This window comes from Anomaloglossus baeobatrachus, chromosome 12, assembly GCF_048569485.1.
Source record: "Anomaloglossus baeobatrachus isolate aAnoBae1 chromosome 12, aAnoBae1.hap1, whole genome shotgun sequence".
Taxonomy (NCBI): domain Eukaryota; kingdom Metazoa; phylum Chordata; class Amphibia; order Anura; family Aromobatidae; genus Anomaloglossus; species Anomaloglossus baeobatrachus.
Genome location: NC_134364.1, coordinates 108,332,346 through 108,357,675, shown reverse-complemented (window position 1 = coordinate 108,357,675; position 25,330 = coordinate 108,332,346). Strand labels below are relative to the sequence as shown.

Genomic DNA, 25,330 nt, shown 5'->3' with positions numbered 1-25,330 from the left:
GATCAACATGTTAGGCTATGGGTTGAACTAGATGGACTTAGGGCTACTTTGCACACACAGATAAATCTTTGGCAGATCTGTGGTTGCAGTGAAATTGTGGACATATTATTCCATTTGTACACAGCCACAAACCTGGCACTGATTGTCCACAATTTCACTGCAACCACAGATCTGCCGCAGATTTATCTCTGTGTGCAAAGTACCCCTTAGAGTCTCCCTTCAACCTTAAAAACTATGATACTATGATACTATGAAAATGCATCTACGGTCACTCTGTGGGACATCCGATTTTATTGATCACTAAGAATAAAAAGTTATATTTTACCTTAGGATCCAGTTTATTTTTATTTTTTCTATGGACTATCCATGGTTACGATCATGAGCAACTAACTAACTGTAGCTATATGAGTAGATGTAACTACGGATGCCTAAGCTAAAATGCTCTGCAAATGAGGTAAGAGACATGGCTATATCAGGACAACGATACTACATTTCTAATTGGAGGTACCCTAGTTCCCTGAAAATAAGATGTACCACAAAAATATGCACTAGTAAGAATTTTGGGGCTTTTTGGAGTATGCTCAAAATATAAGACCTACTCCAAAAATAAGCCCAATTTGCAGTTCCATAAGTATGAGTCCAAGCAGCTAAAAAAAGAGGGACAACAATGGACAACACTCAGATGACACATTTTTTGGACGGACCCAATTACCTAAATGGGCAAGCTTGGTCTGCATATTCAATTCAAGATGGACATGTTCTTGTTATTTTTGCAAATAAGGGATTCACAAAAAAAAATCTGAAAACATGAACATACTCAGAAACAATATCTCTAAAAAAAAAACATGGATAGCACATGTCCGTGGAAAATGAAAAAAGTCTAACCATGAACCACAATCTTCAGTACTGTGTAATACTGTGCCAGGAGAGAATTTTCTTACTGCTGCATATAACACACTATATACTTCTTACTGAAAAAGTTGGTTAAAATATAAAAGTTTAGAATTATTACAAAAGGAATGCAACTCTGGTAAAAAAAAATAATAAAAAAAAATAATTATAATAGAAAGGCAAGGTTATTAATATATTTTAATTTTTAATATTTTTTATTCTAATATACACCCAAATAAATAACACAAAATGATTGCTATAAAATTAGTCATTTGGAAAACTTTGGAAAATGAAAACTATTAAAATTAGCAAATTGAACAAGAATAAAAATTAAAATAGTTTAAAATGTATGGTCAAATTTAATTATTCATTTTGGTGTATTTCTATTTTAAAAGTGATGGAGAGTTTGTTCTAAAAAATGGGACTTAATTTAAGATTAGAATTCATTTTAAGCTAATTACATTAAATCACTATACATAATAGATATGACACTTTTCTCCATGATTTTATATTTTTTTTATAGCCCTGCATCCTTCATTGGAACCTACCGATACTTCCACTATCCCAAACGTGTTTCTCATCATCTCCATTACTTCCCTGCTCCTTCTTGGCGTTGCAATCATTATAATAATATACTTGTTTAGACAATCAAAGTGGTCTAGAAAAGGTGAGTATAAAAATAGTATTGATCATTTTAATATTCTAAAACTATATATACTATATAATTATTGTTAACTCGGCAGTCACATACAACATAATGACCTACAAATCCATCTCATATAAATACCCATGGGACATGATATCTGGTGTGTGGGTTTTGTGTGTATCTAATGTGACGTTATTGTTCCTATCTTTTGATTTAGTTTTCAGAAACTCCACTTCAGTTTCTCTCCATGACCCGGTATATGAAGAGCTTGATTTACAATTAATGGAGGCAAAATATAAGTCATCCCAAAAATCAGGTCAGTAAATTGTAATAATAATCCTGTTAATATCTTATTTAGAGTTGGTGCAAATGGATCCACAAGAGGTAGTCCGACGGTCAAGTAAGTGTAAGGTCTGTCTGAGGCAACGGGCTCAAAATGGCTACCTTGGACAGAGCTGGCACAAGGCATTGCATTGGTAGGATCCAGAGAAACCCTGATACACTTTAATCCTTATACAGGGATCTGGATTTACAACGTCGTGGTCCCATGGATTGCTACCCACATAAGGGCTATTGTCCAGAGATGAGAATTGTCACCAAGTAGGGTCTAAGCTGGGAAAAGCCCAAAAATAATTGCAATTATACATGTATGCTTGTTATACACATTTATCTCCTTTATGTGTATTTGAACATCACAAATAAAACAGAGAAAAGTGATTTGTTCCCATCCATTTCTTTGGGCTTCTTGAAGTATTTTTGGGGTCATTGTCCTGCTTGAAGACCCATGAACTAAAATGCAAATCCAGCTTTCTGACACTGGTCTACATTGTGACCCACAATCCTTTGGTAATCATCAGATTTCATGATGTTTTGCACACAGTCAAGGCCCCCAGTTCCAGAGGCAGGCAGCAAAACAAGCCCAACACATCTCTGAGCCTCCACCATGTGTGACTTTAGGTACTCTGTTCTTTTTTTTTGTAAGCTACATTCCTTTTTCGGTAAACGGTAGAATTATGTGCTTTACAAATAAGCTCTATCTTGGTCGCATCTTTCCCACAATGATTTTTGGCTTGCTCATGTATTTTGGTCAAACTGCAGTGTAACCTTTTTATGCCTTGTAACCCTGAAATTGTTATTATTCAATAATTTTGGTTCTCAACTCTCAAGTCCTCAGGCAGTTCTCTTCTCCTTTTTAGATCATCATGTTTAGTGAAGCACAGAGACACAAAAGGCAAATATTAAATCCACTTCCCCCATTTTTATCTGGTTTCAGGTGTGATTTTCATATTGCCCACATCTGTTACTTGCCAGAGGTGAGTTTGAACGAGCATCACATGCTTGAAACAAAGTTGTTTACCCACAATTTTGAAAAGGCGCCAACAGCTTTGTCTGATCGATTTTTGGAGTTTAGGGAAAATTTCTGTCCAAGTTATCTTTTTTCTGATTTTTTTGTGTTTATCGTGTATGACAAAATGTGTAATTGCAATAATTTTATAGGCAAAATACTTTACTTTCTGGAGCAATTTCAAGAGTGCAAACACTTTTATTCATGACTGTGTGAAAGAGACCTTATTCAAAATTAATGCACTTATGACACTAGGAATAAGATTTCCATTGGAACAGATATGTAATATTTTCTGGACTTTGAACTCTTTTCCATAGCTGATAACCTCAGTAACATTGAAGAAAAGTTGGAATATTATACATCCGAAAAGCAAAATGATGAGATGATTGATCAAGGTAATATTTATCACATAAAAAAGTATTACTTTCAACTGTAGATAATATTTTGTTTCACACTTTTGTTTTTTTCCATCACCTTCCAATAGTAGTAATTTTTTGTTTTTCCATTGACATGATTTAAGAACTTATTTTTTAAAGAACGCAATATAATCATAGTGCCATAAAAATTACCTGGCACAAGGATTTTCCAGGTATATGTTTTATAATATCTTAAAGGTTAAAAAAAAAATCAGAAATTAGTTAAAAAAAACAACCCTTTTTTCTCTCCATTTACAATGATTTGGAGTTTTTTTTATATTTTCCATTGGGTATAAGGTTTACCTCATTTTGACTGTATTTTATTGCATTTTTGTCAGATTTGTGGTTTCCAAACACAAGAAATGCTGACGTTTCATTTTTTTTTTCTCTGTGTGGCACTTAGCATTCACTTAGAATTCAATTGATTTGCACTTAGAATTCATTTGATTCTATCTTTTCATAGAAGAGACTTTTTAATTTTTAATTTTTTTTTTAACTAGTAAAGAAAGCAGATCCAAACTTTTATACTGTATATGTTTGTTAAAATATTCTCTGCACTTTTCATGTTTTTTATTGCCTTGGGGTCATGAATCTGTGATCATTTGATGGCTTCATTTATATACTATAATTAGGGATTATCGAATACCACAAATATCCGACTTCGCGAATATCCTATGAATATTCGATGCACAATGTAAGACTATGGGTAGCCAAATAACTGTTTCCCATAGACGTACATTGCGCATCAAATATTCGCGAATAGTCGAATAGCGGCAACCTATTCAGCGAATATTCGCCAAGTCGGATATTTATGATATTCGATCATCCCTAACTATAATGTATATGAACATGTTTGTTTTCTGTGAATAAAAAATTATGTTTTCCTCTGAAGTTTAGATTGCCGATGGCTTTTATGCAAGATCAAACTCAAATCCGTTGGTTGGCCCATGGCTGTTATGGCAGGCCAACAACACTCTACAATTCTATAACTTGGGGGGAAATGCAGACGCATTAAAGGGAATGTGTCAATAGTTTTTTGCTTTGTAATCACAGATTATCACAATGTAGGGTCTGAGACAATTATTCCAGCAACACATACTGGTCTGCTACCTGTCATTTTGATAAAATCGCTGTTTTCTCTGCTTTGGATCTAGCAGTTCTCTGAATACAGTGCTCTGTTTATCTCCGCCCACAACACTGATTGGCCCAAATCTGCTAATTAGTGATGGGGAAAAAAAAAACCAAGGAGAAAATTGTAGAAAAAATACCCTGACTATAAATAAATAAATTGCAAGTGCTTAATAAACAGGGTACTTAGTATATACATTTTTGCAAAAAGGTAAGAAGCTGTCTCACCTCGTCACGGTGTACCCATCTGAGACAGTCCCTAACCTACTAAAGTTAAAAACATATTCTGTACCTGACTAGTGTCATGTCAAAACTTCAATATGGATGGTAAAGTGGTTAGCTGGGTCCCAGATTAAATACACAGCAAAAAGTGAGAAGCAGGTAATTGTTCAGCCTCAGTATCAGGAGGGCTGCACCCCCAACTTGCATTAAAGCAAGATAACAGACAAAAAAACCAAAAAACTGAGCTGTGACAAATGTTCAAAAAACATGCAACATTACAAGCATGTGAATTGCAGCCTCAAGACTAGAAAAAAACCAAGGAGAAAATTGTAGAGAAAATACCCTGACTATAAATAAATAAATTGCAAGTGCTTAATAAACAGGGTACTTAGTATATACATTTTTGCAAAAAGGTAAGAAGCTGTCTCACCTCGTCACGGTGTACCCATCTGAGACAGTCCCTAACCTACTAAAGTTAAAAACATATTCTGTACCTGACTAGTGTCATGTCAAAACTTCAATATGGATGGTAAATAGAGTTGAGCGCGGTTCGTGGTTCGTGGTTCTCCAGTTCTAGGCTCGAGTGATTTTTGGGCTGTTCGAGATCGAACTAGAACTCGAGCTTTTTGCTAAAAGCTCGATAGTTCTAGATACGTTCGAGAACGGTTCTAGCAGCAAAAAGCAGGGCTTTTTACAGCTACAGTGAGCAGGAGCCATCGCTGGCAGCCTGCCACAAGCTGGTAACCAAGATAAACATCGGGTATCCAAGCAAAGCGCTTTGGTTAGTAACCCGATGTTTATCTTAGTTACGTGCAGGAAGCCCACACTTTCCCGCTCAGCTCGCTCCACCCCCTCCTGCCCGCGGCATGTACACATACATACACATACACAAACACACACACACACACACACACACATCCACCCCCCCCCCCCCGCCCGCCCGCCCGCTCGCTCGCTCGCTCGCTCGCTCGGCTTACCTGCGGTGATGAAGTCCCGCCATCCCGACCTCAGCGCTGTCACTGTCCTCCATGGCCGCCGCTTGTCACATCACCTATCGCTTCCGACCCGAGACTGACACTGGCGGTGACGTCACGGACCTCTCGCGATACTTGATGTGAAGGCGCCGGTCATTGACCTCAGTGACAGGGGCTGTCAGTGTGCTGGAGATCAGCGCAGGTAATGTACCTCACTGACAGCAGCACTTGTCACCCCCCTGCAGTGACCTGGGCTGACCCATTGATGTTAGCTCAGGTCACTGCACTGCTCTCCCAGCCAATGGGGAACATCCTGCTCTTCATTGACTGGGACAGTGTGCATCGTCATGGCAACCCCTTGGATTACACCAGACCTGGATTTGTTTTTCAATCTAATAAATTGGTTAAAGAGGGAATGTTTTGGGGAGTGTTTTTTCAAATAAAAATGTGTTTGTCGTCTATTTTTTTTTTTATTACTGACTGGGTTGGTGATGTCGGGTATCTGATAGACGCCTGACCTCACCAACCCCAGGGCTTGATGCCAGGTGACATTACACATCTGGTATTAACCCCAAATATTACCCCGTTTGCCACCGCACCAGGGCGCGGGATGAGCTGGGGCGAAGCACCAGGATTGGCGCATCTAATGGATGCGCCACTTCTGGGGCGGCTGCGGCCTGCTATTTTTAGGCTGGGGAGATTCCAATAACCATGGACCTCCCTAGTCTGAGAATATCAGGCCCCAGCTGTCTGCTTTACCTTGGCTGGTGATCCAATTTTGGGGGACCCCTACGTGTTTTTTTTTTTAATTATTTATTTAATTTAAAATAACAGCGTGGGGTGCCCTCAGTTTTGGATTACCAGCCAAGGTGAGGTTGCCAGCTGTGGTCTGCAGGCTGCAGCCGTCTGCTTTACCCTAGCTGGCTACAAAACTAGGGGGAACCCTATGTCATTTTTTTGGCTAAATACAAAGCTAAGCACCCCTTAGTGCCACATGAAAGGTACCAAAGGGTGTTCCACTTTTTCTCCATTTTTTTCTCCACTTTTTCTCCACTTTTTCTCCATTTTTTTCTCCACTTATTCTCCACTTTTTCTCCTCTTATTCTCCACTTTTTCTCCACTTTTTCTCCACTTTTTCTCCTCTTATTCTCCACTTTTTCTCCACTTTTTCTCCACTTTTTCTCCATTTTTTTTCTCCACTTTCTCCACTTTTTCTCCACTTTTTTCTCCACTTTTTCTCCTCTTATGCTCCACTTTTTCTCCTCTTAATCTCCACTTTTTCTCCACTTTTTCTCCACTTTTTTCTCCACTTTTTCTCCTCTTATGCTCCAATTTTTCTCCACTTTTTCTCCACTTTTCTCCTCTTAATCTCCACTTTTTCTCCTCTTATGCTCCACTTTTTCTCCACTTTTTCTCCACTTTTTCTCCACGTTTTCTCCACTTTTTTCTCCACTTTTTCTCCTCTTATGCTCCACTTTTTCTCCACTTTTTCTCCACTTTTTCTCCACTTTTTCTCCACGTTTTCTCCACGTTTTCTCCACTTTTTTCTCCACTTTTTCTCCTCTTATGCTCCACTTTTTCTCCACTTTTTCTCCACTTTTTCTCCTCTTAATCTCCACTTTTTCTCCACTTTTTCTCCACTTTTTCTCCACTTTTTCTCCACTTTTTCTCCACTTTTTCTCCACTTTTTTCTCCACTTTTTCTCCACTTTTTCTCCTCTTATGCTCCACTTTTTCTCCACTTTTTCTCCACTTTTTCTCCACTTTTTCTCCTCTTATGCTCCACTTTTTCTCCACTTTTTCTCCACTTTTTCTCCTCTTATGCTCCACTTTTTCTCCACTTTTTCTCCACTTTTTTCTCCACTTTTTCTCCTCTTATGCTCCACTTTTTCTCCACTTTTTCTCCACTTTTTCTCCACTTTTTCTCCTCTTATGCTCCACTTTTTCTCCACTTTTTCTCCACTTTTTCTCCACGTTTTCTCCACTTTTTTCTCCACTTTTTCTCCTCTTATGCTCCACTTTTTCTCCACTTTTTCTCCACTTTTTCTCCACTTTTTCTCCACGTTTTCTCCACGTTTTCTCCACTTTTTTCTCCACTTTTTCTCCTCTTATGCTCCACTTTTTCTCCACTTTTTCTCCACTTTTTCTCCTCTTAATCTCCACTTTTTCTCCACTTTTTCTCCACTTTTTCTCCACTTTTTCTCCACTTTTTCTCCACTTTTTTCTCCACTTTTTCTCCACTTTTTCTCCTCTTATGCTCCACTTTTTCTCCACTTTTTCTCCACTTTGTCTCCACTTTTTCTCCTCTTATGCTCCACTTTTTCTCCACTTTTTCTCCACTTTTTCTCCTCTTATGCTCCACTTTTTCTCCACTTTTTCTCCACTTTTTTCTCCACTTTTTCTCCTCTTATGCTCCACTTTTTCTCCACTTTTTCTCCACTTTTTCTCCACTTTTTCTCCTCTTATGCTCCACTTTTTCTCCACTTTTTCTCCACTTTTTCTCCATTTTTTTCTCCACTTATTCTCCACTTTTTCTCCTCTTATTCTCCACTTTTTCTCCACTTTTTCTCCACTTTTTCTCCTCTTATTCTCCACTTTTTCTCCACTTTTTTCTCCACTTTTTCTCCATTTTTTTCTCCACTTTCTCCACTTTTTTCTCCACTTTTTCTCCTCTTATGCTCCACTTTTTCTCCTCTTAATCTCCACTTTTTCTCCACTTTTTCTCCACTTTTTCTCCACTTTTTTCTCCACTTTTTCTCCTCTTATGCTCCACTTTTTCTCCACTTTTTCTCCACTTATGCTCCACTTTTTCTCCACTTTTTCTCCACTTTTTTCTCCACTTTTTCTCCTCTTAATCTCCACTTTATCTCCACTTTATCTCCACTTTTTCTCCACTTTTTCTCCACTTTTTCTCCACTTTTTCTCCACTTTTTTCTCCACTTTTTCTCCACTTTTTCTCCTCTTATGTTCCACTTATTCTCCACTTTTTCTCCACTTTTTCTCTACTTTTTCTATGGTCGGTCTACCCATTAGCTCTGCCATGCATAGTGTAGCTCTACACCTACTGCACATGTTACTTTATGATTGACATCTCTTTCGTACCAGAGCTGTCTAAGTCTACTCTGACCCCATATTTGTCATTACTATATTGTCCTTGTACTGTATTATTGTATCATGTGTTTCATTTCTTGCTGTGTTGCAATTTTTTTGCTGCATCCCAATTGTACCTCTACATTGTTCAAGTTTATGTTATTGTTCTCTCACTCTTATGTGATACTGATTATTGTCATTTTTCATGATTACATGCAGATAAGTCCAATCTGACGAAGGCTCAGGCCGAAACGTCATTTGTAACTTGTTTTGGACAAAAACATATATGCTTATGAAAAAAAATTTTTCTTAATACGGACCAATAAAGAGTGATTTTGCATTACTATCTGTTGTGACTTACTGACTTAGTCTGGGAGATTTAGAGTGCCGAGGTTACTCACTAATTTTATCTATTATTACCTCTGAGCACCTATATACCAGTGAGCAGAGCTTCCTCTACAGTAGTTCTCCTGATTAGGCATGCCCTTACCTCATGAGCAGGGCATTGCAGCTTTGGTAGCAACCATTACGACATGGACTCTGCTGCTGTGGACCCGGGGAGAGTGAGTGCAGATTCATTGCACCCACACTCCTCACATGAAGGGTCCGCACTCCTAGAAAATGGGGGATACGTTCCCTGAGTGTCTCCCCCCCATATTCTAGACGGTCCAGAGTCGTCGTGGGACCCCTTTATTTTTTTTCTTACAATAAATTGGTGAAAGAGGAAATGTTTTGGGGACTGTTTTTTCAAATAAATTTCTTTTGTCGATTTTTTGTTTTTGTTAGTACTGACAGTTTATGATGTTGGGTATCTAATAGACGCCATGACATCACAAACTGCTGGGCTTGATCTCAGGTGACTTTACAGCTAGTATCAACCCGATTTATTACCCCGTTTGCCACTGCACCAGGGCACGGGATGAGCTGGGGTGAAGCGCCAGGATTGGCGCATCTAGTGGATGCGCCACGTCTGGGGTGCCTGCGGCCTGCTATTTTTAGGCTGTGAAGGCCCAATAACTATGGACCTTCCCACCCTGAGAATACCAGACCACAGCTGTCCGCTTTACCTTGGCTGGTGATCCAATTTGGGGGGTCCCCTACTTTTATTGTGTAATTATTAATATTTATAAAATAATTATAAAAAAGAGCCTGAGGGGACCTCCACATTGGATCCCCAACCACGGTAAAGCTGCCAGCTGTGGTTTTCAGGCTACAGCCGTCTGCTTTACCCTAGCTGGCTATCAAAAATGGGGGGACCCAACGTAATTTTTTTTTTTTAACTATTTTTTAAATAGAAAAAATTAATGGGCTTCCCTGTATTTTGATTGCCAACCAAGGTAACGGCAGGCAGATGGGGGTGGCAACCCATAGCTGTCTGCTTTATCTGCTGAGAATCAAAAATACCGCGGAGCGCTACGTCATTTTTTTAAAGATTTATTTTTACAGCACTGTGATGTCCAGCAATCAAAATACAGGGAAGCCCATTTTATTTTTAGTTATTTAAATAAATAATTAAAAAAAATATATGTTAGCTCCCACTGCATTTTTTGTATTGCTAGCTAAGGGTAATCCAAGCAGCTACTGGCTGCTAACCCCCACTGCTTGGTGTTACCTTCACTGGCAATGGAAAATCCAGGGAAGCATTTTTATTTTTTTTTGCCAAAAAGCTACAAAAAAAGGACGTGAGCTTCGCCATATTTTTGTATGCTAGCCAGGTATAGCAGGCAGGTGCTGGAAGAGTTGGATACAGCGCCAGAAGATGGCGCTTCTATGAAAATGCCATTTTCTGAGGTGGCTGCAGACTGCAATTCGCAGCAGTGGGGCCCAGAAAGCTCAGGCCAACCGGTGGTGCGGATTCCAATCCCAGCTGCCTAGTTGTACCTGGCTGGACACAAAAATGGGGCAAAGCCTACGTCATTTGTTTTCTAATTATTTCATGAAATTCATGAAATAATAAAAAAAGGGCTTCCCTTTATTTTTGGTTCCCAGCCGGGTACAAATAGGCAACTGGGGGTTGGGGGCAGCCGTACCTGCCTGCTGTACCTGGCTAGCATACAAAAATATGGCGAAGCCACATAATTTTTTCAGGGGGCAAAAAACTTCTGCATACAGTCCTGGATGGAGTATGCTGAGCCTTGTAGTTCTGCAGTTGCTGTCTGTCTGTATGGAGAAGAGCAGACAGCAGCTGCAGAACTACAAGGCTCAGCATACTCCATCCAGGACTGTATGCAGAAGTTTTTTGCCCACCAAAAAAATGACGTGGGCTTCGCCATATTTTTGTATGCTAGCCAGGTACAGCTGGCAGCCACGGGCTGCCTCCAACCCCCAGTTGCCTATTTGTACCCGGCTGGGAACCAAAAATATAGGGAAGCCCGTTTTTTTTAATTATTTCACTTATTTCATGAAATAATTAAAAAAACAAATGACGTGGGCTTCGCCCTATTTTTGTGTCCAGCCGGGTACAACTAGGCAGCTGGGGATTGGAATCCGCAGCACAGGTTAGCCCGAGGTTTGTGGGCGCCTCTGCTGCGGATTTCAGTCCGCAGCCGTCCCAGAAAATGGCGCTCTCATAGAAGCGCCATCATCTGGCGCTGTATCCAACTCTTCCAACAGCCCTGGAGCCGGGTGGCTTGTTGGGTAATCATGAGTTAATACTGGCTTTGTTTTACCAGCCAGTATTAAGCCAGAGATTCTTAATGTCAGGCACGTTTGACCCGGCCATTAAGAATCTCCAATAAAGGGTTAAAAAAAGACACCACACAGAGAAAAAATACTTTAATAGAAATAAATACACAGACACATTAGAGACTCCATCTTTATTACCCCTGTCAGCCCTCCACGATCCTGCTCTTCTGTCTTCTTTCTTTCTAGTGTAGTAGTAGTGACGATTGTAGTGAGGGGCATCACTTGGGGCTGGGGAACCTCCATCCTAACTACAATGCTCACTACAATCGGGAAGCAGCGTGCAGCCTTCACTCCGTGAGTGATCACTGCTGGCTGCTAGCGGTAACGCTGACAGACGCGTTACCATAGCAACGGTGCTCCCGGAGCCGCGGTTAGCGGTGACGTCACCGCTAACTGCGTTGCTATGGCAACGGTGATCTCCGTTAATGACCGGCTGTGTCAGCCGGTCCCTAACGGAACGGGGAGTCGACCGTGTGCTAGAGCATGTCGCCGGTACACGGCGATACACATATGTGCACCGTGTACCGGAGAGATGCACTCGCAGGTCCTACATGACGTGTCATAGTCATGTGACCAGTCTGTAGCCAATGAGATAATAGCCATGTGACTGGTCACATGGCTATTTTGACGTCACGATAGGTCCTGCTTCTCTGCTGGCAGTGCAGGTCACCGGGAGGATTCAGCGATCATCGGATGGAATAGCGGCAGGAGACAGAGTGCAGAAGGGATCGCGAGGACCGGTAAGTGTTATGGCAATGTTTATTAACTGTTTGTGTACATTTATAATGCATTTTTATGTGTTTGTGATTGCCTCCCATTATAGCCTATACGTTCGAGTTCGGTTCGTCGAACGTTCGACGAACCGAACTCGAACGGGACCCCCGTTCGGCGAACCGGCCTCGAGCCGAACCGGGACCAGTTCGCTCATCTCTAATGGTAAAGTGGTTAGCTGGGTCCCAGATTAAATACACAGCAAAAAGTGAGACGCAGGTAATTGTTCAGCCTCAGTATCAGGAGGGCTGCACCCCCAACTTGCATTAAAGCAAGATAACAGACAAAAAAAACCAAAAAACTGAGCTGTGACAAATGTTCAAAAAACATGCAACATTACAAGCATGTCAATTGCAGCCTCAAGACTAGAAAAAAAACAAGGAGAAAATTGTAGAAAAAATACCCTGACTATAAATAAATAAATTGCAAGTGCTTAATAAACAGGGTACTTAGTACCTCGTCACGGTGTACCCATCTGAGACAGTCCCTAACCTACTAAAGTTAAAAACATATTCTGTACCTGACTAGTGTCATGTCAAAACTTCAATATGGATGGTAAAGTGGTTAGCTGGGTCCCAGATTAAATACACAGCAAAAAGTGAGAAGCAGGTAATTGTTCAGCCTCAGTATCAGGAGGGCTGCACCCCCAACTTGCATTAAAGCAAGATAACAGACAAAAAAACCAAAAAACTGAGCTGTGACAAATGTTCAAAAAACATGCAACATTACAAGCATGTGAATTGCAGCCTTAAGACTAGAAAAAAACCAAGGAGAAAATTGTAGAAAAAATACCCTGACTATAAATAAATAAATTGCAAGTGCTTAATAAACAGGGTACTTAGTATATACATTTTTGCAAAAAGGTAAGAAGCTGTCTCACCTCGTCACGGTGTACCCATCTGAGACAGTCCCTAACCTACTAAAGTTAAAAACATATTCTGTACCTGACTTGTGTCATGTCAAAACTTCAATATGAATGGTAAAGTGGTTAGCTGGGTCCCAGATTAAATACACAGCAAAAAGTGAGAAGCAGGTAATTGTTCAGCCTCAGTATCAGGAGGGCTGCACCCCCAACTTGCATTAAAGCAAGATAACAGATAAAAAACCCAAAAAACTGAGCTGTGACAAATGTTCAAAAAACATGAAGTTTTGACATGACACTAGTCAGGTACAGAATATGTTTTTAACTTTAGTAGGTTAGGGACTGTCTCAGATGGGTACACCGTGACGAGGTGAGACAGCTTCTTACCTTTTTGCAAAAATGTATATACTAAATACCCTGTTTATTAAGCACTTGCAATTTATTTATTTATAGTCAGGGTATTTTTTCTACAATTTTCTTCTTGTTTTTTTTCTAGTCTTGAGGCTGCAATTCACATGCTTGTAATGTTGCATGTTTTTTGAACATTTGTCACAGCTCAGTTTTTTGGTTTTTTTGTCTGTTATCTTGCTTTAATGCAAGTTGGGGGTGCAGCCCTCCTGATACTGAGGCTGAACAATTACCTGCTTCTCACTTTTTGCTGTGTATTTAATCTGGGACCCAGCTAACCACTTTACCATCCATATTGAAGTTTTGACATGACACTAGTCAGGTACAGAATATGTTTTTAACTTTAGTAGGTTAGGGACTGTCTCAGATGGGTACACCGTGACGAGGTGAGACAGCTTCTTACCTTTTTGCAAAAATGTATATACTAAGTACCCTGTTTATTAAGCACTTGCAATTTATTTATTTATAGTCAGGGTATTTTTTCTACAATTTTCTCCTTGTTTTTTTTCTAGTCTTGAGGCTGCAATTCACATGCTTGTAATGTTGCATGTTTTTTGAACATTTGTCACAGCTCAGTTTTTTGGGTTTTTTAATTAGTGATGGGGGCAGGATTACACAGAGTGGATATTTCTTCAGACCTCAGGGCGTAATAAACATAATATGAAAAAAAAACATTACAGTCACCGTGAAGAGGATAGTGGCCAGGTAAATGAGCGGTGATGTGAATATATGGTTTTTTAAGTTTTTTTTTTAACCTTTTCAAATGCAAAAGCGAATTGTAAATAGTTACATTTAGGCAAATACGGGTATTCATAAAATTCTAGTAGAATTCAATTTCACTGAATTCACTCACCTCTAATTAATTATCTAATTGTAATCTAACTTTTAGCTCTATTTTCATATTTTTTTCTCTTTATGGTCTAGTTAGATCATTTAAACTCATAGAATTATTGCAAAATGAAAAATCATTGCAAAAAAAAAAAATATGAAGTAACAAACATATAATGACATAAGTATCTAAGGAAGAAGAAGTCGGGTTAAATGCCGTGCTACACCACAGGATCCAATTATTGATGAAATCCCTTTATTGTTTATACAGGTCTACGCGTTTCAGAGATGTATCCATCTCCTTCATTAGCACATTTAAAAGGAATGTTCTGATGAAGGAGATGGATATATCTCTGAAACGCGTAGACCTGTATAAACAATAAAGGGATTTCATCAATAATTGGATCCTGTGGTGTAGCGCGGCATTTAACCCGACTTCTTCTTCCTTGGATACTTATGTGCACATCTCGGGGCTGCGGCTGATTACCACCATTACAAGTGCATCAAGGGGTTGTGACTTTCCCAACCCTGAAAGGTGAGTAACGCCCTTGAAAATTATCGATCTCCCTACCGGGTAAGACCCTATTTGCGCTTCTTTCTTCCACAGTTTTTGTCTAAACATAAAATGGTAGCAACTGACAAAATGTAAGGTTCTTTCTCCCAGAAGGCCACATGTTCTTCACAGAAGGAATGGAAACTGCAGAGGGACAAAACACTGGCAGCAAATTCAATTACTAACTGCAGTGTCTATGTGCTGTAGGCATAAAGAATAAATATTAATGACACTGGAGACCTGAGAATCATTACTAGTTTTATATTATTGCTATTTTTTAGGTGTGTCTTTGGAGGAGACTTCAGGATATGGCTATGATGACACTGGAGTATCTCATGAATCAGCAGCTGAGAGAAATGGTGAAAATTTACTAAAATGTATCTGTACTGTCAAATACATTATTTAGAGGAAAATTAAAAAAAATATTGTCTTTTCATATCTATAGTTTCTTTTTATCTAAATACATTGTATATCAGGAAAACAACATGCCCAACCATTTTTTTTAACCTTGATATTGGTTTGTTCTTTAGCTCACATTCAGCCATCTTTCTGGTGTGTTATTATTTACATGCTGACCTAACCCTTCTGCCTCTAAACTATATTTTCTAAAAGGTAGAGCTGTATTTGTCTCACAGCTCAGCTCACACGCTCCATCTACAAAGCACCATCTTGAGATTGCCATAGAGTCTCAAGATGGATAAATCCCTATGGATAAAAGAAATCCGGGTTTAATGCTGCGCTAGAAACCACATGAATCCAGGAGTATGTGATGAAATCCCGTTTGTTATTTTCTGCAGGTCAACGCGTTTCAAGGACATTTCCGTCTTCTTCTTCAGAACAAAATAACTGTATCAGATACTGTTCTTTTGTCCTGATGAAGAAGCTGGATATGTCTTTGAAACGCGTTGACCTGCAGAAATAAAGAAGCGGGATTTCATCACATACTCCAGCATTCATGTGGTTTCTAGAGCAGCATTAAACCCGGATTTCTTTTATCCATATTGTTTTATCTCCCGCTTCGGGGCTGCTGCTGACCACTTTTTGATATATGTGCATCAAGGAGTTGTGCCTGACACAACTTCAAGAGGTGAGTGTGCCTTTGGCACCTTATTTGCGAAATCTCATACCTGGTAAGACCCTATGTGCACTTTCTCTTCCACAGACAAATGATGGATAAATCCCAGCACACAGATTTTTCCATCCCAACATTCCTCATACATTGCATAGTATGGGTTAACCTGAGTTTCTCCGGAAGTCATTTGCTGACACTGGCATGGAAGCAATAAGTCATATAATGTCCTCATGTATTATAGTGTAATCTGGCACTCTATAATGCTTAGCACCGCCTTTTCTGACAAGTCACAAGTTGATAAGATTTTTTGGTTTTGGTGAAGCCTACAATGACGGTCCATTCCCTGATCTTTTTCCCTCCCGGTACACATCGCCAGCACCCCTAATCTTGCAGAGGATTACAGACCATGCCCCCGTGACATCACCAGAGTCCAACGCAAAGTTTCTGGCTGAGACGTAGAAATCACAAACAGGAACTTTTTAATTTCATGCTTCAAAAAGTTTGTAGCAGGAAGTAAAGACCTATTATAAATGACAGCTCGGGAACATAGTAACATTTTACAGCAAGTACATTTTAAAGTTTCTTATTTTTTTTTATAGGCTCCACAATGTTTTAATAATGCGTGTGCCAAGAAAACCCCTTGAACAACAAAAACAATGAAGTATCTATTAGGGTATAGAATGTTTTTTATATGTATAAATTGTAGCTAAGTTCACTTCAGAAATTTTTTTAGTATTGCACTTTTTTCCCCTTTCTTGAATCTCAATAGAAAAATTGATACTTTTTACATGGAAAAATGTATGAAGATTTCACAGACCACTTTTTTATTTCAAAAGTTTAAAAACATGATAGGTAAGTTAGTTCTTTAAAATTGATGTTTTTTTTGTGTTAAGTGGTCGTGAAGGTTTAATTTTGTGATATTACCCCAAAATCCAAGGCATAAAATAACTCAATGTGAACACAACCTTAAGTTAAAAAAAAAGTTTTCAAGATGCGTCTATGTCAGAAAAAAACATGTACCATATTTTTCGGACTATAAGATACACTTTTTTTCCCCCAAATTTCGGGGGAAAGTGGGAGGTGCGTCTTATAGTCTGAATGTGGCTGCGGGGAATGAGGGTGCTGCGGTGGAGCGGGTCATTGGTGGCATGAGCAGGCTGTAGCAGCCTACCATGACCACGTGGGCCCGCTCATTCATATGCACGCCCATCCTCCCACCCATCATCCCTCAGGGCTGAAGCCAGCGCTGACAGGTGGGCAGGATGATGGCTGGGGGGTGCGCGCATAACTAACAGCCAGCCGTGATCACCCCTGGCAACTACAGCCTGGAGTGATCATGTGCAGCTGTATTCACTGCCCCCCCGTGTCATCATCACTGAGGGGGGCAGTGAATCAGAACACTCATGGTTCCCCTGCAGCACCGCGATGTCCTCCTGTCTGCCGGTCAACCGATCTGTGTAGAGAACGATGAGCACAGACTAGTCTCCACACAGGTCAGCTGACAGGCAGACAGGAGGATAAGTGATGCTGCAGACAATGGTGACAGCTCCACACTCCATCGGCGCTGCTGCCGGCACTGACAAAAGGAGGAGCGATGCTGCATGGAGCGAGAAAAGGTGAGGGTTTTTTTGTGTGCCACAGGATACAGGCCATATAGCAGGATGCGGCCATATACCAGGATGGATGGTGGTATATAGCAGGATGGATTGGGCTATATAGCAGGATGGATGGGGGTATATAACAGGATGGATTGGACTATATAACAGGATGGATGGGGGTATATAGCAGGATGGATTGGGCTATATAGCAGAATGGATTGGGCTATATAGCAGGATGGGGGTATATAGAAGGATAAGAAGGGCATATACCAGGATGGCACTATGTAGCAGGATGGGGCTATACCATGATGGCGGTATATAGCAGGATAGGAATATATACCAGGATGGGAAACATATATACAAGGATGGGGATCATATACAAGGCAGGAAGATCATTACCAGGATGGGATACCTTAGTAGAGAATTTGAAGATGAAGACATTACCCCCATAACAGTGTCAGCAGCACATCCTCGCCCCATAACAGTGTGTCATGACCGCATTTTTTGCTTAAAATTTTATTTTCCTATTTTCCTCCTCTAAAACCAGGTTGCGTCTTATGGTCCCGATGCATCTTGTAGTCCGAAAAATACGGTAATTTTTTCAACATGGTTGACAGTTCAGATTAACTTTTTTTCACAAATTGTTTTGAAATCCTTAGTGTTAAAGAAATTCTTCCCATTAGAGAAATTAAATATTACTTTTTTTCTGAGAGGTATTTATTTTCAGTTTGTTGGAAAAAAATAAAGTTTTGTAAATGTCAATGTAGAATTGATTCTAAACCCTTCCCTCAGTCACCAATTATCATTTTTAGACTTTTGTATTTTTTCTTCCCTTTTGCCAACAATCTTAACTGATTTTTTTCACAAAATGAAGATATGAAGGCTAGATTTCACCAAGATGAGTTGATGTCTTAAATTATACTGTTCATCTTACCACATAATGCAGCAAAAAAATGGTAAAAACAATTCCAAGTGCAGTGAAGCTGAAAAAATATAAAAAATGCCATCATTTTCTATGGTTTTGTTTTTTTCAAACATTGATCATGCTATAAAAAATACCTAAAAATATAATTCTTAAGGAAAATGCAAATATGTCAATCTCAAACTTGATTTTTCTTTAAATATTGTAGCAGATTAAAAAATGTAATTGTTCCAAAAAGAGGTTCTATATGTGGTTAAGTAGTTTGCAAAATGAATGTTTTAGTTACTTTGTCCTATTTGTTGTTTGCTTCACAATAAAAATCTAATCAAATGTTCACAGTTGTAGGAATGGTCTTTAAATGAATTGGCACAAACCCTCAAAAAACCCCAGTAAAATTCCAGATTGTAAGATAGAGAAACACAAAAATGCCAAGGTGGTGAATACTTTTGCAAAGCACTATATATATATATATATATATATATATATATATATATATATACTAGAAGGTGGCCCGATTCTACGCATCGGGTATTCTAGAATTTACGTATTGTGTAGTTCATGTATGATTTTTGTTATATATATAGATGTTGTTGTGTGTAGTTACCAAGTGTTTGTGTAGGGCGCTGTACATGTTCTGAGTGTCGCGGGGGGTGAGAGCGGTGTTGAATGTGTGTTGCGTGTGTTGCGTTGTTTGTGGAGCGCTGTGTGTCTGTAGCGTTGTGTGTGTGTGTGTGTTGTGCGGTTTGTGTGGGTGTGGTGTGTTTTGGGGGGAGGTATGTTTTGAGCAATGTGTGTGTTGTGCAGTATGTGCGTATATTTGTGTGTGCAGCGTTGTCTGTGTGTGTGGGTGTCTGTGTAGGGCGTTGTTTGTGATTCCTAGTGTGTGTGTGTTGTGCAGTGCGCGTGTGTGTGTGTGTTGGGGGGAGGTGTGCACCTCCCATCGTGCTCCATCCCCCATGCTGCGCACCCCCCATCGTGCTGCATCCCCCATGCTGCGCACTCCCAAACGTGCTCCATCCGCCATGCTGCGCACTCCCAAACGTGGTCCATCCGCCATGCTGCGCACTCCCAAACTTGCTCCATCCGCCATACTGCGCACTCCCCATCGTGCTGCATCCCCCATGCTGCGCACTCCCAAACGTGCTCCATCCGCCATGCTGCGCACTCCCCATCGTGCTCTATCCGCCATGCTGCACACTCCCAAACGTGCTCCATCCGCCATGCAGCGCACTCCCAAACGTGCTCCATCCGCCATGCTGCGCACCCCCTATCATGCTCCATCCGCCATGCTGCGCACTCCCAAACGTGCTCCACCCGCCATGCTGCGCACTCCCAAACGTGCTCCATCCGCCATGCTGCGCACTCCCAAACGTGCTCCATCCGCCATGCTGCGCACTCCCAAACGTGGTCCATCCGCCATGCTGCGCACTCCCAAACGTGCTCCATCCGCCATGCTGCGCACTCCCAAACGTGCTCCATCCGCCATACTGCGCACTCCCCATCGTGCACCATCCGGCATGCTGCGCACTCCCAAACGTGCTCCATCCGCCATGCTGCGCACTCCGAAACGTGCTCCATCCGCCATGCTGCGCACTCCCAAACGTGCTCCATCCGCCATGCTGCGCACTCCCAAACGTGCTCCATCCGCCATGCTGCGCGCTCCCAAACGTGGTCCATCCGCCATGCTGCGCACTCCCAAACGTGCTCCATCCGCCATGCTGCGCACTCCGAAACGTGCTCCATCCGCCATACTGCGCACTCCCAAACGTGCTCCATCCGCCATACTGCGCACTCCCCATCGTGCACCATCCGGCATGCTGCGCACTCCCAAACATGCTCCATCCGTCATGCTGCGCACTCCCAAACGTGCTCCATCCGTCATGCTGCGCACTCCCAAACGTGCGCCATCCGCCATGCTGCGCACTCCCAAACGTGCTCCATCCGCCATGCTGCGCACCCCCCATCATGCTCCATCCGCTTAGGAGTGCGCAGCATGCCGGATGGTGCACGATGGGGAGTGCGCAGTATGGCGGATGGAGCACGTTTGGGAGTGCGCAGCATGGCGGATGGAGCACGTTTGGGAGTGCGCAGCATGGCGGATGGACCACGTTTGGGAGTGCGCAGCATGGCGGATGGACCACGTTTGGGAGTGCGCAGCATGGCGGATGGACCACGTTTGGGAGTGCGCAGCATGGGGGATGCAGCACGATGGGGAGTGCGCAGTATGGCGGATGGAGCACGTTTGCTCAGCCTCTCTCCTTCCAGCCTCCCTCAGCATCAGCCCCCCCCTCCCAGCCTTCCCCAAGATCAGCCTCTCTGCTCCCAGCCTCCTCCAGCACGCCGTGCTCCTCTGCCGACACTCACCCACACCCGATCGCATCCACTCACCCACACAACCGATCGCATCCACTCACCCACACAACCGATCGCATCCACTCACACACACAACCGATCGCATCCACTCACACACACAACCGATCGCATCCACTCACACACACACCCGATCGCATACACTCACACACACACCCGATCGCATACACTCACACACACCCGATCGCATACACTCACACACACAGACACTGACGATATTGCACATACGCGCTGATACTCACAACATCCGGGGATATCACATGCTTCTGGCCATGTGATCCTCCCGCAGGTCCTGGAAGCTCACAGCACAATATCGCCGCCGAGAAGCAAGCGATATCCCAGGATGTTGTGAGTATGTGGATGCGATGTGATGTGTGTATGTGAGTGAGTGTGATCTGATTTGTGTGTGTGTGTGTGTGTGTGTGTGTGCTGTTATGTTATGTATGTTCTGCAGCTGCAGGACCTTGATGTGTGGATGCGATGTGATGTGTGTGTGAGTGTGAGCCGGTGTACACTGGTAACTATGATACACATCGGGTAACTAAGGGACCTTAGTTACCCGATGTGTATAATGGTTACCAGCTTTCACGGCCTCCGTTAAGATCCCAGCATCGCAAGGTTATGTCTGGCGCTGCCGGGATCCTGACGGAGCCGGTGTAGAAGCAAGCGATATCCCAGCATGTTGTGATGTGTGAGGTGTGTGTGAGAGTGAGTGTGAGAGTGAGTGTGATCTGATGTGTGTGTGTGTGTACTCACCTGGGAATCGGAGCCCCGTGTCAGTTGGGCCAGAGCGAGCGTGCATTGCGTGAGGGGGCAGGGCCTGCAGAGAGCCGGGGCGAGAGGCCAATCCGTGTGGGGGGGCGGGGCCATGGCGAGCCCAGCGGCCAATCAGCTTTGTGTCACCGTAAGGACACAATTTCGGAGCATGACAGACAGACAGACAGACAGATAGACAGACAGATAGACAGACAGACAGACAGAATAAGGCAATTATATATATAGATATATATATAAATGAAAATGTCGGTGCTTCAAACCTTTTTGAGCTTTTTTTCATTAACATTTTATTTTGCTTTTTATAGCCACAATAGGCGAGTTGATCACGTGATTTTTTTTATCTCTTGTTCTATTGTGATATGATACCAATATTGTATATAATTTTTATTTTTAACCCTTGAAAAGCCTAATGTAACAATTAAAGACAAAACATATCTGTGATTTTGTAACCAGGAGAAGAACATGGATATGATGACGTGGACCCTGATGGTTTGCCTCCACTTCTAAACTTTGAAGAAGTCAATACTAATAATATCAAGGAACAGTGGGAACCGTCTTGGAAAGGTTTGTACTTGTTTTAAGAGACTTTTTGCAAGTAAAATGGAATTAGATTTGAATCTTACAAAAATCCGTACTTTCCAGAATGTTTTTTTTCTAATTTACTCTGCACATATTCAGCAAAATAACAACCAGCTGGCCATCCTTTCGTTGGAGCGCATAGAGCAGATAAAAGGTAACAACTGAAAAAGAAACCCTCACTTCTTCACCGTCACTTATGTAGGCCTCAACACCTATTCTTTTCCGCCACAGCATGCTGAAAACCAATTTCTGAAACCCCATATTTCTGCACATACGTGTCGTAAGCTTGCAACATCACAACATGTGCCATGGTCTTATGACACACTCAGTACCAGGACTTCCAGCTGCTTATAGGCCTTGAATATTGGAGCAAACACTTTGCAAGGCCGGTTTCACACATCCGGGTTTTCGCTGGTTTGCCGGATCCGGCGCACGCCAGTACAGTGTATACAGTACAATGGCAGCGTGACAAGCGCCAGTCACATGCTGTCATGTGACCAGAGCATGTGACCTGGAAGTTGCGACACTGCCACTGTACTGTACTGTACTGGCGTGTGCCGAATCCAGCAAACCAGCGAAAAGCTGGATGTGTGAAACTAGCCTTAGGCTGCAACTTCATGAAGTCTCAGTATAGCATGAAGCGACCTTGGGTTCAGGTGGCAAGGATCTTAAGGGGGACAGCAAACAGCAGGATGGCCGGGAGATTAACAAATACTTATTAGCTGTTTTGTTTAATTATATATCTTGCAGTCTCTCCAGACACCAGAGTTTAGTGCGGGACATTCCAAGAATAAATTTTCTGCAAATTAACTTTCCCAGTAAAAATCTACTCAATTTGGCATATACGAAGCTCATCAGATGTACTCATCACTATTTAGTACTTATATAAATATACAACTATTTTCAACTTACAGTTCAGTATCTTAAAGATTTAGCTCGGGTGCATTCACAAACATAACATTCTATCAAAATGAAGAAATGGAAAATTTGAGAATATAAAAGGGGGTTGGACCCGATGGCCCTTAAGGTCCCATCCAACTCTACCATTCTATGATTCTATGAAGGGACATATAGTATGTAACAATGTAATAACTTGATACATGCATATAAAGGGCTAGTGTTTAGTACATTCATATTTATGTTTTCTTTACTGTTTTTAGGCTTTATTGACCAGAACAATGATCACAACATTCCTATAACCAACATTCACGAAAAGGTTCTTTCTTCTGGGGACCATGATTATGATGATTCTATGTCGGCAGCAGAAAAAATAAGAACTATTGGATTTAAGGGATTTTCCAGGAATTAAAATATGAAGACAAACATCAAGAAATATTTCAAAATTACTATAATTTCCTGTATGGCACAAAACCGCTCAGAACCATTACTAGCTTATGACGTCTCATGCACGGCACGCCTCATAGCTAGTGATGAGCGAGCACTACCATGCTTGTGTGCTCAATACTCGTAACCAACAGTGAATGCTTGGAAGAGCGAGAATCAAGTATCCAAGTATAATGGAAGATAGGGGGAGAACTCTTCCAGAAAAATACTTGAATCGCCCATTGACTTCCATTATACTCAGTAACTTGCGTCGTGCCCATCCGAGGATCCAACTGTTCGTTACGAGTACCAAGCATGGTTGTGCTCGCCCATCACTACTCATAACCAAGAGTAGTAATAGCAAATAGAGCTTTTTCATGTATGTGTATTAATACAAATCTTTACTTTTAAACATTTTGTGATAGGATAGATCATTAATATCAAATCAGTTGGGGTCCAACACACAGAACCACTACTAATCAGTTTTGATCAACTCTGGTGCTGGTCCTATGTAAACAATCTGGCCAGATGTAAACTACATATTGCCCCATACAAATAGGAGAGGTGCCCACTATGATGATTTGATCAGTTTTTGAAGATTGCAGATTTTCAGCAGCATTTCTGCACCTATTGGATAAAATATGATATTTGAGTTTTTTACATTTTTAATGAATATTGTTCATAGATTGCACATTATTTACTTTGCTTCACCTGTACATCAAATCATGACATGGAACTGTTAATGCACAGCAGGTAGTAGGTATCTGAGCGCAGTTATTGTAGCTCAGCTGAATTTATTGTGGCTGAGCTACAATAACTCCACTTGGATTACCATTACATTCTCTTTGTCACCAGTTCCATGTTTATTGTATTAATTTTCAGCTTTACATGTACATTGTAGAAGTTATTGTATATTTTTTTGACATAATGAATAAATACACTTTGAAATTATTTATTTTTGTTCTTTTCTGAATCTACACACACTTAATCAGAATTTCACGCTCAAGTTTTTGATAAAGTTCAATTTACAACACACATACTGTTACGGGGGGACTGGCAGATTAGGATAAGGTAGTGTATTCCCAATCGCCAGTCCGGGTCCACCGTGCTCCCAGATGGAAAAGGAGCTGCTGGCAACCTGAATTTTAGGCATAGAATACAGAACTATGAGGTACAGGGGTGTAGGCTACACTCCTAACCAAGAAGCACCCCTGTTAACTTCACAGGAGATCTGGGAACCGGTCACGTGTGTAGGGACATGTCAGACTGAACGACAACCCAGTTTGAGTTTTGGTGTACCTGTGGTGCTACACTGACCACGTGTGCAGGGAACATATCAGGCCGGGTGGTGACCAGGTAGCGTTTACCGGACGACCGCCGCGAAGCGCCCTGTCAGCTACGTATGTAAGACACGTCAGACTGAGGGGTCCCCCCATTAGTGTTTCTGGACACCAGGGCTCTGAACTGGCCACATGTGTACAGGACACAACAGGCCAGGTGGTTACACCAGTAGCGTTGACAGGGAAGTCGATTCAAAGATGACAGGTGGCGAAGCAGCCACAGCCCAGTTAACTCCACTGGGCTGCACTAGCACGAATGGACAGTAGGAGGGAAGCGCAGCGCCTGACCCTATTGTGCCCAGCCTCGGGTATCTTGACGTGGCTGGCAGCAGATGCCTATCCCTACCTACCGCTTCCAATCCAAAGGTGTATGCCTCAACGAGGCTCTAAACATAGAGGTGTGCTCTGTCTGAGCATATGAGAAGACTGCGCACCTCATTTTGTCTTCAGCCCCTTTTATAACCTGGGTCCGCCCCAATCCCAGGGTGGAGCACAATGGCACCTACAGGAGCCAATAGCAAAGAGCCATGT

At 41.7% G+C, this 25,330-nt stretch overlaps 1 protein-coding gene across 1 annotated transcript in view; it reads left to right on the top strand.

Annotated features, from left to right (window-relative positions):
• LOC142257661 (scavenger receptor cysteine-rich type 1 protein M130-like) overlaps window positions 1-15,224 on the top strand; it is a 198,761-nt gene extending 183,537 nt beyond the window's left edge. Inside the window, exons 13-16 of the mRNA XM_075329798.1 lie at window positions 1,415-1,558; window positions 1,755-1,853; window positions 3,200-3,277; window positions 15,100-15,224. Of these exons, the coding sequence (XP_075185913.1) occupies window positions 1,415-1,558; window positions 1,755-1,853; window positions 3,200-3,277; window positions 15,100-15,224 (446 nt within the window). The remainder of the gene's footprint in view (window positions 1-1,414; window positions 1,559-1,754; window positions 1,854-3,199; window positions 3,278-15,099) is intronic.
• Window positions 15,225-25,330: the final 10,106 nt, after the last annotated feature.